Below are 17,806 nucleotides of genomic sequence, written 5' to 3' on the forward strand. Positions count from 1 at the left end.
GAACTAGAGTTGAGTCATACATACAAACCAAGTAACCACAATCTGCATTATCACCAGAAGTAATAAGTTCACCACATATATTTAATCTTTAAATGCTTTAAAAGGTAGTAAACCAACAATGACAACTATGATGCGCAAGGCCACTGTTCCGCACATAGCTTTTCTGTTTTTACAACTTTGTCTCTTTATCCACAGTGCTCGTTCCTGCCCAAGTTCTCCATCCACATAGAGACAAAATATGAGGACAACAAAGGATGCAATGACAATGTGAGTATACTGCGTGTATGTGTGCAAGGAGCTTTGAGTAGTGGTTTGGGGGGGAATTTTGGACTGTTTCTCAATGGTTCCCTTACAAGGAGTGTAGCATGTCTGTCCGTCTAGTCGGAGGAATGGATCGATACAGCGATCCTGATATTTCTGCAATAAGCTTTTATCAGCCCATAGGCCCAGTCAATGAATGAGATATTTTTATGGAAGTTAGAGCCTAATATACATATGTTGTCTGTCTTCCTGCTTATTCAGAAATATGTACAGCAAAATAGGCCAATTTAAAACACAAAATATCTCATAGCAGACATATGGTCGAAAACAAGACCTCTGCGGAGCCTACATGAGTAAAACCATTTGCACAGATTTGGCAACTCACAGACCCTCATTTGCAATCCTGTTGTATCATAATGCCAACTATACTATGTGCCTTGAGAGTCTGCCAAAAACTGCTCCACTTGTTGGACAGATAATTTAATTTGGGCTGTTAGCCTCCTCACTTTCTTTCCCTCTATATTTTACTCCACTCTCCAGTTTATAGGAGCGTTATTCATCAAATGAAAGGCTGCCAATGCCTTGACAGTGAGGAAGAAGAATGGTAGGGTAGTGTGCAACAGACAAATTGCTTGAAATATATCATGCTGGGCGGCCAGCAGGTTAATGTTACCGTGTCTTCATATTTGGCTTCAAAATGTCAGTGATTTTGGTGATTGTATAAGCAAGGAATGGCTCCCAATTTCACTCAAAGTGTCTTGTTGATGTGCCTCAGAGTAGTTTATACATGTACTCATAAAACTCAAGGGGAGACAGAAATGGACAGACTGTCAGTGTGCAATAAACATGTAGTGATGTTTTAGATTGACTCTTGTTTGATTAGACACGACAAGGTGACACATCAAAAACTGTTTTTATTAAATCTAACAGAAATCGCCTACAGCAAATGCACTTCATGAATAAAAACTGAGACAAATCACAGTTCTGTTGCATAAACATGTGTTTGTGTGTGTGATTATTTAGATGCCAGACAGTTTGATACACTTGTATGTCATATGAGTTTAGATATAAGAGGGGCACATAGATTTCATCGTCTACACCAGGGGTTCTCAATGTGTAGTGTTCCCCAGGGGCCGTTCAGAGAACGTCGGGGGGCGCTAGAAGCAATATCTTAGAAAGGGGGGCGTTCATATGTTTTTGGGGGGCGTTTGTTTTCTTCGGCGGAGTTTGGCCCAATAAGCAGCTCTCTCCAGAGCGTAACACAAAAACATGAAAGATAAAACAGAAAAATACATGGATGAAAAAGTTGCTTTTTTTGCACAGCATGAAAGTGTCTTAAATATTTTAGCTTTAGGTTATGAGTTCAATAATTAGTACAGCCCTCGAAGGATTTTGTAAAAATGTAAATGGCCCTTGATAGGAAAAAAGGGTCCCCCCTGTTTTATAGGCTCTGCTATGTTGTTAAATGTGAGATTTGAAAAAAAAAAGTCCATGTATGTGTAAATTTACTTGGCAATAAACCAAATTCTGAATTGATTCTGACCAGTGTTCAGGAAACCATGTGTTGTTTTTAGACTTTTATTTTTATTTTGCTGAGCGATAAAGTGCTGCTTGAAAAAAAAACTGCGCCGCCCCCCTCAGCCACCATTGCTCGAAAGCATGAATGTTTTTCCAGGGATACACCATGAATAAAACTAATTGGAATTAATGGTGAAGCACTAACGCTCTGGTCGGGACTTGGACCAGCAGCAGACGAGCTGCACTCTGGCTGCTCGTAGCAGCAGAGCTAACATCTGCTTCACTGCTGATTCAGGCTGTGTGCGTTTAAAAAACTTGGATATTTTCGCCGGTCGTTGGGGTTACTTTTTATAATAACATAATATAGCAGAGAAAAATAATATAAGAATTTAAATACAAGATTTATATAATCAATATGTAATATAAATAATAAATACTAAGAATAATAATCAACATTAAAATTCAGGGGAGACAATTAGCCTTCATTTTATTTGATGAGGGGGGGCGGGGGACCTGGATAATGGATAGGGGGGCGCTGGCCCGAAAAAGGTTAAGAACCACTGGTCTACACGCACACATTCAAATCAATGATTCAATGAAACAGCTGCACTACTTTGTGTAATATATTCAGGGCAAAACAAACAAGACGCTTTGCATGTTTTATGAAATTGTATAACCATGCTGTAAAGGCTGGTGGATGCTGTGAAATAATATGAAAGCAGCTGTGTTTCACATAACAACATTCTCTCTGTGGGTTCTGATGGCACAACATACATCTGTCCACTCGGGGTGTCTTGACACTGTGTGTAAGTCTATAAGAAGGAACAACTGGAAAAACAAGGACCTACTGAGAGGAAAGGAATTAAAGATGGAGGAATGAAAAAGAAGGAATGGTGCAAGTGAGGGAGGAAAATTGTGGATATGTGGACAGGAAATGAGTGGGCGTGTGAGTGGACTCATGCACTGTTTGAAAGGAGGCTGCAGTAACAGTACATGACATGCAAAATTCCACAGTACTATCCAGTGTCAGACACACATGTGTATACGCTCACACTCATACCCACACACACTTGCACATTAAGCTTTAACATGTGTCCTCAGGCACTTGCTGCTCTTGTAATCTCTCCAGAGTTTCATTTTCTTTTCTCTTTCCGTTTGCCATGTTTTGCTTTTCCAACCTTCAGCACCCTTGACTTTTTTTTGTCATGTGATAACACATGGCCGGCCAGTCAATAAGTCATGCACATTCAGAGACAGTTACAAGCTATTATTATTAAAGGCAGTCCAAGCCATACACATGCACACGTGCCTCTAGTGAAACCAGTTCACTGAGATCTAATATGAGCATTCTTCGAAATTGCCTGCACAGGAAACATGTTCTTAATTTTCTGGATTTTCCACAAGGCGACACAAGATCACAAACTCCAAGATGAGAAGACCATCCTCAACATAACATGCAATACACTGCGTTCCCCCTGTTCGGCACAACATTTATCTATTCCTTAAATAACGTGCAAGCGCTGTAATGTTTGTATATCAACTTATTTTTATTCAGTTAATGATTATCTTTTATGCATGCCATGGATGAGATTGGTCTGTTTTATGTGTATTTTCTCTTTAGAGGATAATGAATTGCGGTCCAATCCTTTTTTTATTTCATTGAGACAGTGATTGCTATCGGACTTCAGAGGCCCGAGCTGCAGATTCTCTGCTGTGTACTGAAATGACCATCTATCGTACTATCTGCTTGTGTTTTGACTTTGTAGTGTATTCACACTGGAAAACTGATCAAATGAAGTGTACCAACAAATGCTGGCATACTTAGTGCATAGTATTAGCATGTAGCATTGCATTGGGTTGCAGCTCAGGACGTATGGACTCAGATTGATATTAGCAGTGATGCTATAAGATGCTATAAGATGTGTCATGAATTACATTAGTACATTAGATTACATGAAGTAGGAAAATAAATATGGTTAGTATCAAGGTACAAGTAGGAGGGTTTTTTTTCCAGTCATGTCATTCTGCCATTTTCAAAATGATACTAATTGGCCTTAAGGGGTGCTACATTTACAAGTCAAAACAAGGTTATGTGTAACTGAATGTCACTGGGGAACTGTTGTCATTCAAAAAAAAGGTTATTGGAAAATGGCTTCTTAATACACTAACTTGTTTCTATAAAAGTTACTTTTGCCTGATAGAGAATGAAAGGGTTAGTGAAGATTTTCCCACTTGCAGTGAATTATGATCTTTTATTTAAACCTCTGATAATTTACATCGTATTCAGTTTTACTTTGTGTGTAAAACCAAAAAAGTGATGTGGATATGCTCATCGTAGACCGATTACACTACCCCATGTTTTTCTCTCCTTTTATAACCTTCCCTCCTCCTTGGTTCTTCTTGCCAGTCTCTGCATTCATTTCCACTGTGTCCCTCTCCACTTTATTTTTCTCTCCCCCTGTGACCCCCTCTCCTCTTATTACACACTATCCTACTGCGGCCTCCCCCCACCACTGCATCTCCTTTTCATTGTTTACCTCCTCCATTTCTCCTCTCATCCACCTCTGCCTCTCTCCCTCCCTCCCCCTCTCTCCTCTCTCTCTCTCTCCCTTCCCCCCCTCTCTTCATCCCAGTCTCCATTCCTGTCGCTTGGCTGCACTCATGCAGGCTGACATATCAACCTTATTGTGCCAGCAATGCTCATCTACACTGTAAATGACAGAATGCACCCTTGGAGGGGAGGAAAGAAGGGAAAGAGAGAGAGAGAGAGAGAGAGAGAGAGAGAGAGAGAGAGAGAGAGAGAGAGAGAGAGAGAGAGAGAGAGAGAGAGAAGGGGGAGGAGAGGCTAGGAAGTGTTTGTATCTACAGAGAGAGAAAGTTCTCATTCAACTGAGAAGCAAAGCTAAAAAAGAAGAACAAGAAAGATAATAATAAGTAATATAACAACTGATAATGTACCAAATAGTAAAAATAAACATACGCTGCATTAGTTAAGATTTTTATGTAAGATACTTGGCAAAATATATACATTTATAATACAGAAAATGTACCTATACTTATTATAGAGCATTATTTCCATGTGATTCCAAGATTTAAAATGACTGAATAACATATTTAGACTTCTATTGTAATAAAACATTTACACTACACTAGACTTGTGCTTGTCATAGAGAGCAATGTTTTTGCTCAAACGTGTTAGGGGCCAATTGTTGAACATAACATATAATGCATGTGAACATAAGCATGTGGCCTCTAACCTCAATTTAACACAGACACAGACTTTCCCTTGTGGCTATATGGCAGGAACTGTAGTGAGAGCTCACTTCAAGGATACTCATGCAAGATTGTGTGTGGGTGTGTGCGTGGGTGTGTGTGTGTACTAGTATATAAATGGGCTGCATGACTATAGGTGGATTGATGAATTGATAAATATATATATGCATTTATGTAAAAGTATATACATTCATTCTTGATTTATTGTAGTAAGAAGGTCCATATAAGCAACAGCATGATAACTAATCAAGAATAATAAGAATAAGAATACTCAAAACTAAGAAGGAAATAAGAGGGTTGCACACTTGTAGTAATTGCAATCAGTACTGTGTCATTTGCTGAAAAACTAATCCATGCTTTTATCTCAAGCCGACTCGATTACTGTAATGCACTCTTCACCGGCCTCCCAAAAAAAACAACGGAGAGACTTCAGCTCATCCAGAACGCTGCAGCGAGGCTGCTGACTAGAACCAAGAGGAGAGACCAGTGTTAGCCACTCTACACTGGCTTCCAGTAACTTTTAGAATTGACTTTAAGGTCCTCCTTCTTGTATACAAAGCCCTAAACGGAACAGCACCAAGTTACACTGCCAACTCTCTAATAAACTATGTACCCCCAAGAACATTACGATCATCCACTACTGGTTTATTAAATGTTCCCAGAAACATCCAAAAGAAAATTGGGGATGCAGCCTTTAGCAATTATGCACCAAAGCTATGGAACACTTTACCTGCAGACATTAGGGAGGCAAGCTCGCTCAATATCTTCAAAAGTAAGCTAAAAACATATCTCTTTACTTTAGCCTTTTAATAGTGATATTTTATATCTCTTTACTCTAGCCTTTTAATAGTGATATTTTACATCTTTTTATTTTAGCCTTTTGATAGTGATATTTTATATCTCTTTACTTTAGCCTTTTAATTGTGATATTTTATATCTCTTTACTTTAGCCTTTTAATGGTGATATTTTATATCTTTTTATCTTAGCCTTTTAATGGTGATATTTTATATCTCTTTACTTTAGCCTTTTAATAGTGATATTTTATATCTCTTTACTTTAGCCTTTTAATTGTGATATTTTATATCTCTTTACTTTAGCCTTTTAATGGTGATATTTTATATATTTTTATCTTAGCCTTTTAATGGTGATATTTTATATATTTTTATCTTAGCCTTTTAATGGTGCCACTTTAAACTAATTTAAATTATTTCAGAAATTTTTAACATTGAATGTGTAAAGGTAACTGAGATGAATTTCAGAGTGTGTATTTTTGAAAAGCCTGAGATCAAATAGACTGTTTTACCACGGGAAAAAGAGGAAGTTTCTCTGATAAATGTGTATTGGAGGGAAGGGAGTAAACCAGTTGAAAGGCCACAGGGGCCCATTGTTGATCTCATGCTTTCAAAATATGGCTCTGACAGTTTAAAACATTTACAAGAATGGTGTGATGAATGTGATTTCCCGGCAGTAGGGTCGTTAAGTACTGCACAGATAGGGAAACTAGGCATGAATTCCAATGTTATTTTATACTATTTTAATTCTACTATTTTATCTGCTGTTTTAATTCAGCTATTTTTATACAATTTGAGTGCCGGCACCCATCAGCGAACACCTGGTGTGTGTGTGTGTGTGTGTGTGTGTGTGTGTGTGTGTGTGTGCGTCTTTGTCTGAGTGTTTATATGTCTGGGAGGGAGGGTTGGGTTTGTTTTATTTGGTTTTAACTTTTTCAAAATTTATTTGTCTTATTATTTTTAGGGTTACATATGTACTCTGTACTCTGCATTCTGTATATTTTGCAAGTAATTGCTGTATCTCATTTTTCTTTCTCGTGTACTTTAAGTTATTTCATTTAAAAAAAACAAAAAAAAAAACATTATGCTCTTGGTTAGGGCTATTTTTATACAATTTTAATTCTGCTATATTATATTATTTTAATTCAGCTATTTTATACTATTTTAATTCTGCTATTTTTATAATGGTACTTCAGACCACTTCATTTACATCAACACTGTGATTATTGTACTGTAAATGCTCTTATTCTGTCTATTCTTGTACTAATTGTTATGTTTTTGCTGTGAAGCACTTTGGGCTGCAATTCTTGTATGAAAGGTGCAATACAAATATAGCTTATTATTATTATTATTATTATTTGGCAACAATAAAAGACATGGGCACAGAGCACCACCTAAAGGTTATATAAGCAAGTACAACGTGTGCTACTGTTTGGCTGTGGGACAGAGAGTAACAAGATGCACAGTCAAGCGGTAGTAACAGTATGAATAATTTCCAACTTTCGAGTCAAGCAGAAAGGCAGGTTTTGCTAGCCACATATGTGATGATGTAACCTTTGGAAAGACACATTTCTCAGGCGTATTTATATTTGTGAGGAGGCTACTCTGATTGGCAGGCAGAGACCGCAGTGAGCGCTGGCAAACCGATCAGTTTTGTGCTTTCAGATCTTTGACACCGAGCTGAAGGAGCAAGAGAGGGAGGTGTGTTTCATCGACATCGCCTACGATGAGATCCCCGAGCGCTACTATAAAGAGTCTGAGGTGAGCTTGTGGAGGTGTGAGTGTGCATGCTCATGGCTATTGCAAATTAACACTACTGGAGAGGTGTAAGTGTAGTTTTGAAATGTAAATGTTCTAAAAACAAAGCAATTTTGATATTCATATTGTGATTGTCTCTGCAGCTAAATTGTTTTATATCTAATCGCTTCCAGTGCAAAAACTCTTCTATCTATATGAGGATCTTCACAAGGAATATAATATTTTACTTTATATTATTATCTGTTAAATGTTATATTGAGTCACAAACACTCGCTTTAGGGACTTCAACCCCACTTGTCTAGCACCTGCCTTTTCGGCTTTATATGCCTCTCTCATCTCAGCATTCATCTGAAATCTGAAAGCGTTTCATACTTCAGAGTCTGCGAAGTGTGAGAACTGGTAATTGTCTTCAGAGCTGCTTGATAACAGATTGCCTCAGCTCTAATGAGTCTGGATAGAGATACTCCAAGGACCAGAGGGGTTAATGCAAATGGTATTTAATACTGGCATTCAGCTGTGCATGTAATTTAAGGAGCTCCCTGATGTCTATCCGCTGGGGTGCGGAAACAACGATGCCTGAAGGTTTGGGTTAATTATTGTAATATTAAACGTGCTTGTGTTTTACTTTTCCATAATTTACAGGACCTGCGATATTTCAAGTCGGATAAGACGTCACGAGGGATTCTTCAGGAGGGCTGGAGGGACACCGAGGATCCCGTCATGTGCTCGTACAAGCTGGTCACCGTCAAGTTTGAGGTTTGGGGTCTGCAGACACGTGTGGAGCAGTTTGTACACAAGGTGAGAGGTCGCTCATGGGATGAATGTCAAATCTTCCATTTTCCATTCACGTTGAACCTTCGGCTTTAAGTTGCAGAAATAAATCTTCGCATCTGTACTTCTTTGCTTGGCCAAGTCTCTCAAACCATTTGGTTATTGTTATTATCTCCGGCAGGCGAAAGGATGGGGGTATGTGTGTGTGGGTATCTGTCTGACTGTCTGTCCGCAACTAATCTTGTATATAACTGGATCAGCCTAATATTTCTTGTGCACATTTTCGTGTTTGCGGTGATTCACAGTTTTTGAAAGACCAACATTTGTCTCATTTTGACCTGGAGCTCTGCAGATTAATTGCATACCCGATTATGATCCACTAAAGTTTAATTCAGCTCTTCTATGTTTTGGGGGAACGGGGGACACACACGGCAGAGATCTGCACTCTGCTGAGTGCACTTTTCTAGTTAAAAAGCAATGATCTAAGGTTGTTCTGAGGCAGCTGGTTAAAGTACTTGTAGCCACTGAGCTAAATTCTAATGTTCAAACCTAAAGACAAGAGGCTCTTCTAAAAACAGTTATGCATTACTATTGTCACTGAGTAAATATTCTCTGACCGTCATTGTGTTATGTTACAGGTGGTTCGGGATGTGCTGCTGCTGGGACATAGACAGGCATTTGCCTGGGTGGATGAGTGGATTGGTAGGTCTATCCCCCTTTTTCTACAGTCCTGCTCTCTAAACACAGTTATCATGAATGCTCTGCCTACACAATAGCATTTAGATTTCCTATATAAAGAAGTATGGAGCATCTTTATTTTATAAATTCATAGATGAAATCAATCCCTCTTCATCGTCTTATATTGTGAATAACTGCTTACGTCAACATTTAAGAAATGCATAAATCGTTCGTAAGACCTTTACATTTTCCATGTATTTATATTGTATGTACTTCAATTTACAACCTTTTTTCAAGTGTAATGTTACTTCTTTTCTTTAAAATATAAGCACTGTCATAGTTACTTTGATTATACAAATCACTATGGATAACTGTTTATTTACCAGTGTGCATGAAAAATCACTCCACCCGCATCTAACCCGGTCACTGCCAGTCCTGCTCATTCTCCTACAGCAGGGGTCGGGAACCTATGGCTCTTTCGATGATGCAATATGGCTCGCAGATACAAACATGTAATAAATAATTATACTATACATTTTAAAGTAAAAACATTTAGCAGCAGATTTTGTTTTTAGTTCTCCCCTCTCCTTTTCTCCGCTCTGTCTCTGGCTGTAGGTCACTGTAGCCCCGCCCTTCGCGAAACAGCAGAGGAGAAACTGAGCAAAGCAAGCAGTAGACTAGGGGTGTCAAACTCAATCACAGAGAGGGCCACAATTCAAAACTGGGACTACGTCGAGGGCCAAACACCGGTCCACATTTATTGAACAGGATAGACATATTGGATAAAGTGCAAAAAGATATGGCACACATTTAGGTAGGATACGTTCTCCAAGTATGCACATGTGTCAGAGCCAGATGTTTGGAATCTTTTCTGAGCTGCCAGTTTAATGTTTGGGGTTCTGTGGAAACCCTCAGTGAGTGAAGGTGTGCATCAGTGAGACGACTCTTGTGTGGGTTTTTGTTCATCTTCATCACAGAGAAAAGCTGCTCACACAGGTTTGTGCTTCCAAACATGCAAAGCATCTGAGCGGCATGAAGGAGGGTTGAGGCATCGTTTCTGGGATGAAGCTTGGAAACTGTGCAGCGCACACAGAGTCATACTTTGCCTCGTTACACTGGAGGTCAATCAGCTCCATTTGGATGTTCACATGTGCTGTTTCCACGTCAACTGCAAACGGGTTGCTGAGCAGTTCAATTTTAATTTCTGAGCTAGAGAGTCGGCAAATGCGTTCAGTTCATCAGCAGAATGCGCAGTCGGGAACACAGCGGTGGAGATGGTTTGTCAGTGTTTTGAAACACGCAGTGACCAAAATTTCCTTGCTGCATCAGAGTCTCCCACAGGCAGCTCGGCTTGGAACGCTCTCACTGCATCACACATGTCTGTGATCACACGGCCCTGAAGCTGCAGGTTTAATAGTGAGATGCTTCGTTATGTCGCACAAAAAGGCCAGCTCACATCGTCACTTTTCGTCCCAGAGATCTGTGGTATCCTGCTTTCCTAAAACTGGCAGATTTCCTCACGCAACTCGAAAAATCTATTCAGCACTTTCCCTCGACTCAGCCATCGCACCGCCATGTTCAGAATATGTATTTTCCCGTGGTTGTGCCATACCTTGATTTAATTACCAAAACCGGCGGGCCAGTTATGATAGACATGATATTTTCTCACGGGCCGGATATAATTGTGGCCTTGAGTTTGACACCCGTGCAGTACACATTGAAACGTGCACATAAATTAGATAAATAACATAAGCGTTTAGTTTATTTAATAAAAGAGCACCTGTTCAATGAAATACTGATAGCGCTATTAGTAATATCAATGTTATAAAAATGTACGCATAAAGTTGCATTCAATTTTATTAAATATATGGCTCTCAAGGGAATACATTTAAAAAGGCAAAAAGGTTCCCGACCCCTGTCCTACAGCATGGATCCTCTACCTGGTATCACCACTAACCCACTAATGACAAACAATATACTGCCGCGTGCTGGCACGTTCAGTGTTTGTTTTACATGAAACCTGCTCGATTTAAAATGACTCTTAAACTCTTTCATGTTGGAGAAATTCTTCTACATCAGTTTATTAAAATTCTTCTACATAATTTTATTGAGAGCCAAGAGTAGTCACAGTGCTGATGTATCTGTTTTAATACTTTTAACTATATTTGGCTCTATATTTCATATTAAAGCCAAATATAAAGCATGAAAAATGCCAGTTTATGCTTGTAAATGGGTATAAACTTTGCCAGAAATGCTGCAATTTCATGAAGGAATAATTGAAAGAATGATACGCTTACTGAAACCATGAAAGCTGCCTCTTCATGGTTCTCTGAGAATCTGGTTACACAAGAGGCAGCCCTGTTTGTAGCCATAAGTGGCTGCAACAAATTTACTCACTTAGCTGTTGAGCCTTTTCCATAGCTGTGGGGCATAAAGATAACAAGCCCTTTATCTTTGCCGTGAACCATACTCCTCGCCTCTCCTCTCTATAACCACTAACCCTTCTCACAACTCCTTACAACCTGGATGCTTGGAAACCTCCCGAAATCTTTTCACATGTTGAATGATTTTGCCCGGAGAATAAGGTCTGGCTTTCTTGTCCTTCCAATTATCCAACCTCCTTCCTTTGGGTGTGGTTCATGCTTTTCCTTAACCTTGAAACATTTGTGACCTTCCTTTCTCCCTCCTTCATGGTGTGGCTCTGATTTTTTCATCTCTCTCCCCTTATACTCTCTGGGTCATGGGAACCTCGCACTTTGACCTCTAAAGCTTTATTCCTAAAACAGCTTATATCATCCGTTAAACACGCTATACTCATGCATGGAATGCACCTTTGCCACCTAACCCTCTCCTCCCCCAACTATTCGTCAACTGGAGCACCATTTTAGAGTAGTAAACAACATTTCGACCCTCGTTCCACCCCTCCTCCTTCTTCCAGATATGACTTTGGATGACGTGCGGGATTACGAGAGACAAATGCATGAGAAAACCAACATTAAAGTTTGCCATGAGCAGCAAGAGCATTCCACAACAAACCCATCTTCACTGGATGACATAGAGATCCATGACAAAGCAAGCGTATGTGTCTTTTTCATTGTTTCTTCACTCCATTGCCCCAATTCTGTCTCATACTTGACCCGTTGGTGACTGTGAATAAAAGTTGCAAATAACTTTCCACATACATCTCCTCATCCTGTTCTACATTGAGTCAAACGATTCATACATGAACTGTTAGGTATGTAAGGAATATAATAATAATAAAAGGTATCTAACAAACATAAGGCAACACAAATAGACTCTTCAAACATTTTGGTAAATTAAAATAAAACAATGCAAGCTTACGAAAAATACTACTTGTTTTTGAATATGTGTTTTTTTTCAGTGCTGTTCGGACTTTGATGTGTGTTTATTGGATATGCCTATGGCTTTAATAATGAAGTTATGGAAAGCTACAGTTTAAAGCTTTTTTTCTCTGAAATTGTCACAAAGAATAAACCAAAAATAGAATTTCCCTTCTCTTCCTCTTATTTGTCTCAATTGATCTTTTTCCAATCCAGACATGACAATGGATGAGGTGAGAGAGTTTGAGCGCACCATCCAGGAGGCCACCAACCAGAAGATTGGGATTTTTCCGCCGTCGATCTCCATCAGCGAGACGCCCCTGTCCTCCTGTTCCCTCACCGGCCCCGCCAGCGCCCCCACCACCCCCATGTGTACAGATGCGCCTGAGTCCCTCTCTGTCACCAAGGACCGACCCCGCAAAAAGTCTGCTCCGGAAACCCTGACCCTTACCGACCCTGCCCCAAGTGGCGATCCCCAGGGCTCTACCCTGAGCCCACTAACCGTTTCAAACAACCTCGAATCATCCACACCACCCTCCTCCAACTCTGATAATGCTGAGATGGACGAGCAGTAGAGGGACCTTGTCTTTTTCCACCCCGTGCTTTACTTATTCCCCCAACCCCATTGTCTTAGTAACTCAACGAGACTAGCCTAACCTCCAAACACCAGTGGCCAGACATTCATGTTCTTTAGCCATATCCAATGATTTGCCATAATCCTGGACACACAACAGTCAGAATCATAATAAAAGTCCATGTCAGTATCACTGATCCAGGCAGCTGTAGGCTTAGCCACCCTGATGTGGCTCACGTCCACGAGCCAGTCACATGTCTCATCTATTATAACGTTATGTCGAATCAAAACAAAGTGCATCCCTAATTAGTTTTGTTGAGTGGGATATGAATAAATTATTCTTAGTGTTTTCTTCAATCAGCATGCTGATTGGTTTCAAGCTGTTAAACTATGAAGTAGTTGCCTTAGCGCCACAGAGCCAGTGGTGTTTATTAGTTTTGACGATGTGCGCAAATGAGTACCTGACAAATATTGTCCTTTTTTAGTCTGTAAAATGACTGTATGTATTACGTTAGAAATTAAATCAAATTAAATCAATGAGTCAAACTAGAGTAGCACAGTAGACCTAATATTTTAGTGTAACACACACCAGAAAGCCAGCCAAGTACCCTCATAACAGAAAGCAACTGTTTCCTGAGCCGTACAAACTGGCCCACGGATCAGATTGCATGCATCCTTTCCATCCCAAACTCCAATTATACAACAGATGCAAGATCAGTACAATCATGGAGAGCTTACACCTCAGGTCTCCCCGATTACCCGGCTCACACTCTAAAGGCAGGGATATTACTGTACCTTTCTCTCCCTGCTTATTGCCAAACAGCCACATTTTATACCTCCACATATATTACAATGCAGCAACTATTGTATGTACTCTACCGGTCTACTTAACCCTTGAAATGTTTACACATCAGAAACCTTGGAGCATTTGCATATTAGCAGTAACGTACCTTAAGCTGTTGTTATATCTGCAATTGCGGTTTTAGCATGACAGTTTAATGATTCTAAAATGTCATTTCTTGACGTTGAAGTTTATTACAGCATATGTCTTACTCAAGTTGACTGAGAGGTCAGTACAACACAAAAGTAAGTAAAATGTTGTCTGAAACTAATGCTGGACATCTCACGTGACATAAACGTGATTCAATTTTATCAAATCAGCAAATCACTTTATTGTCATGTGTAGGAAAAAGGCCATTTTTGGGGAGTTTTTAAGCATTGACTGATCTTTGTGCACAGTGGAGGTAATTACAACTCAAAGCTTGTTTTGAGGACTAGGGCACATGCAAAAAGCTGACTTGAGTATGTGCTTCGTTAGCTGCATAGTGTACTTTTTACTTTGCCAGTGCTGGTTGGTAATACTGAGCTAGTGCTTTGGTGGGCGTGGAAAATTATTTTGAAATGGGAACATCCTTTTGCAGAGCTCTTTTATTTGTGCTGGGCTTGTACTGCTTGTTACCATCTAAACCCCTAAAGGACAGCAAGTTATTCTTTGAACCCCGTTTTTTCCCGCACAATTAAATTACTCAGAGAAAGGTTTTTTAATGCTGCATGGAATGTTCACAACATATATTCATATTATGTGAAGTATATGTACATGCTGTAAATGAATGGATTGGTACAGTATATTTGGTGATGCAACCGTATGGGGGGAAAAAAAGTGAATGCCAACTCTGGAAGCTCTGTACTAATTTTGTATAATAGAAAAAGCTGATTTTGAGTGAAACGTAAGCATGCCCAGAGAATATAGGCCTACAAACTCTTTCAACTCAGTGCCTCTGCATGCAACTATTGTATCATCACCTACATGTGAGTAAACCAAAATCTCTTATATTTCATCTATAGAAACACAACATTTTATTGCATTACTTTGCCCGTTTTCTATCTCAAATTAATTTAATTCAACCAAGAATGAAAATGGGCTTCAGCCACATAATATAGTAGTTGAACTATAATCAGATCGAATTAATCATATCAAACTACATCATCAAACTCTTAAGTATCAGGGCTTACTTGTTTTTATATTTTTGGAAATTGGTACTTTTTTTTCCCTTTTTCATACCAATTAACTTTACAGCGCAAATGCATTTTGCACTTTCCGGTCTTTGACACCTTATTTGACAATGAAGAAATGTGTTACATAACAGTCTTGTTGGTTTTGTTGGACCAAAGTCCTATAATACAACATAGTGACTTCGAAGGATGCAAATCGAGGAAAGAGTCCTCAGTTGTCTTGCCATAAAATAGTGTTAATATTATGTACAGTTTCTCACTTGCTTTTGTTAAAACAACTGTAAACAACTGTAGGTATTTATCTGTAACTGTAGCTTTTGTCTTTGCCTTTTGAGGATGAAAAATGTTATATACCAGTTATTAGCCCCGTTGTTCTATTATGTATAGATTATACTTACTTACAACTCTGGTATTGACCATCACTCTTGTCAGGAACACACAGATCCAGGGATATGTTTGAGCTACCCTGAGCTATTATTAATAATGCAAGATAATATTCAACTGTTAAACTCTGCTCTGTTTAAAAGAGTAACATATTAGGTATTTTAAATATTGTTCTTAATGACTGATGTAGTAGGCTTCTTACATTGAATCTGTTCTGAATCCAAGTTGCATTACTGAAGTGACATGAATGTGCTAAACGATTTCAAATAGACAGAGACAGAGAAGGATATACTTTAGTGTTTGTGCGATAAGGATGATGTCTCCACAGAAATGAATTAAAAGTTTGTTTTAATCTAGGAAGTCATCGTCACCAATTAAGGATACTGAATTCCTCCATGTTTAGTCTTTCAATCGAGTATCAAAATTCCTCATTGTAGTGGTGCACTTTTGACTCTCCAGTTGCTTTTGGTGACCCTGCGGTGCAACAAATTATTTTGTACAAGTTGTAAAACAAAATTAAGCTTTTCTTTTTAGTGGGGTGGCTGCTTTGACGTTTACTTGCCACGGTGATTGAGAGGTGATTGGCTTTTCTGTTTCTTTCTTTTTGTAGTAAACATGCTGTACTTTGAATTTGTGGTTGCTGTATTGTTTGAAGGAAAAATCTAAATGAGGTTCTCATTATTTCTTTGGATAAAAGGACCAAGCTTTTCGCTCCTCCTCCCTTCCCCCTGATGCAGTTTGCATTCGGCCAGGCTGTTTTACTGTCTCCTGATAACTGGGACCTGTCTCACCAACCAGGATCACTAAGTTAGCTGTACTGAAGTGCTCTGAGTGAACCCAGGAACAGCCTTCTCTAGGTGTTGGAGATCAGTTGTGGTTCTGGTTTTCCAGCTTTCTACATTAACCCTGCTTTGCGAAATAGGACCCAGAGGTGCCATTCGTGTTCGGCTGCTGGAAGTCGCTCTTAGTTCTTCCACTTTTAACTATTATTGTATGTGTTATATTTTTACTTCCTTTTGAAATTAATTTGGTTCTTTGTTGTAATTATTGTTTAACTTTTTCTGAAATAGACAAATAAACTTTACTAGCTATTGCAACAATGTTATTATTCTTTATGTTCTGCATGCACGTTTCACACACACTCTCCATGAACACCATACTGAGCAGCTTGCAGGTTAACAGTAACTGCATGGGCCCTGGTGACACCTTATATGTGCCCTCTTAACCACCAGCGGATGGTAATATTAATTACTAAAGCATGCATCTGGTCCAACCATTTAAAGGAACATTTCGCCCTAAACACTAACTTTAAAAAATCACTGCAACTAGTTATGCATTTTTGTACCCCTTTTTATTTCCAGGTGTATTTTTCTTATTTCTCTTGATAACTGATTGATTTTTTGTTATTACTAATGCTGGCCTAAGTAGATCTAATTTTAATTTGATCATATTTTATAAGATGATCATATGCTTTGAATGCTAATCTGCAAAGTAACAAGTAACAATAGATGATGAAGTATGATGATAATGTAGTGGAGTAAAAAATGCAATGTTTTTCTCTCAAGGTCCTGTCACACATATCCGTAGGACAGAAACGTGTGCCGGCGCATATGAAAATTTGTCCGAGTCCAAATGCGTCCAACTTTTCATTGGATCGGAAAAGTGAACATATACAGATACGCATGTCTAACCTATTGATAGCGCATCACTTCCTAATACAAAATGTATCAGACGAGTGCATAAGATATACAAAAATATGGCGTATAAAAAATATCGGCAACACGCTGGTTTACGTTGATATAAGGTAAGGTATAAGTAGTATTCGTTAAGAGCTCACTGTGTTACGCTGGTTTACGTTGATATAAGGTAAGGTATAAGTAGTATTCGTTAAGAGCTCACTGTGTTACGCTGGGGTGCATTGTTGAACTCTGATGTTTTGAGCATGTTCCGACGTGTGCTTCATAAGATATGCAGACGTTACCTGACGCTAGACATACGTGAATACAGAATACGTATGTGAATACTTACCTACGTAAATACAGTACGTGAATACTTACCTACGTAAATATAGTACGTGAATACCTACGTGACTACGTTAGAGGAACGCTAGATATAGGCTACGTCGGCTGACGGTGAATGCTACAGCCAATTTATTGATAACGAGTGGATACCCTATTCCTACCCTATGTTAAGATTATGCCTGACGACAGAGTAACTTATTAAACGTGTTTCTACAGTACAGCTAGCGTTCAGCATGTTAGCCGTTCTCCAGCATCAGCATGATGTGAACCAGATGGCACTTTTCCAGCTTCGTTGGCCAGACACTCTGATACGTTTTAAATAGGTAAGTTATAAGCTATAAATGTTTGACATGTGTATAATAATTTGTTATGTATTCGTTATGTATACGTCAGCTACAACACCGCTGTGGAAAAGTTGGACG

General features: G+C 39.0%; 1 protein-coding gene across 2 annotated transcripts in view; it reads left to right on the forward strand.

Moving 5' to 3' along the window:
• LOC115008900 (cytoplasmic phosphatidylinositol transfer protein 1-like) overlaps positions 1 to 16,460 on the forward strand; it is a 70,763-nt gene extending 54,303 nt beyond the window's left edge. The window contains exons 5-10 of one of the 2 annotated variants that reach the window (XM_029432798.1): positions 196 to 267; positions 7,510 to 7,605; positions 8,245 to 8,400; positions 9,012 to 9,075; positions 11,990 to 12,129; positions 12,609 to 12,746. In XM_029432798.1, the coding sequence (XP_029288658.1) occupies positions 196 to 267; positions 7,510 to 7,605; positions 8,245 to 8,400; positions 9,012 to 9,075; positions 11,990 to 12,129; positions 12,609 to 12,614 (534 nt within the window). In that variant the 3' untranslated portion in view covers positions 12,615 to 12,746. Of the gene's footprint in view, positions 1 to 195; positions 268 to 7,509; positions 7,606 to 8,244; positions 8,401 to 9,011; positions 9,076 to 11,989; positions 12,130 to 12,608 lie in introns of both variants that reach the window. The other variant, XM_029432791.1, reaches the window with a different exon arrangement.
• Positions 16,461 to 17,806: the final 1,346 nt, after the last annotated feature.

This window comes from Cottoperca gobio, chromosome 1, assembly GCF_900634415.1.
Source record: "Cottoperca gobio chromosome 1, fCotGob3.1, whole genome shotgun sequence".
Classification (NCBI taxonomy): domain Eukaryota; kingdom Metazoa; phylum Chordata; class Actinopteri; order Perciformes; family Bovichtidae; genus Cottoperca; species Cottoperca gobio.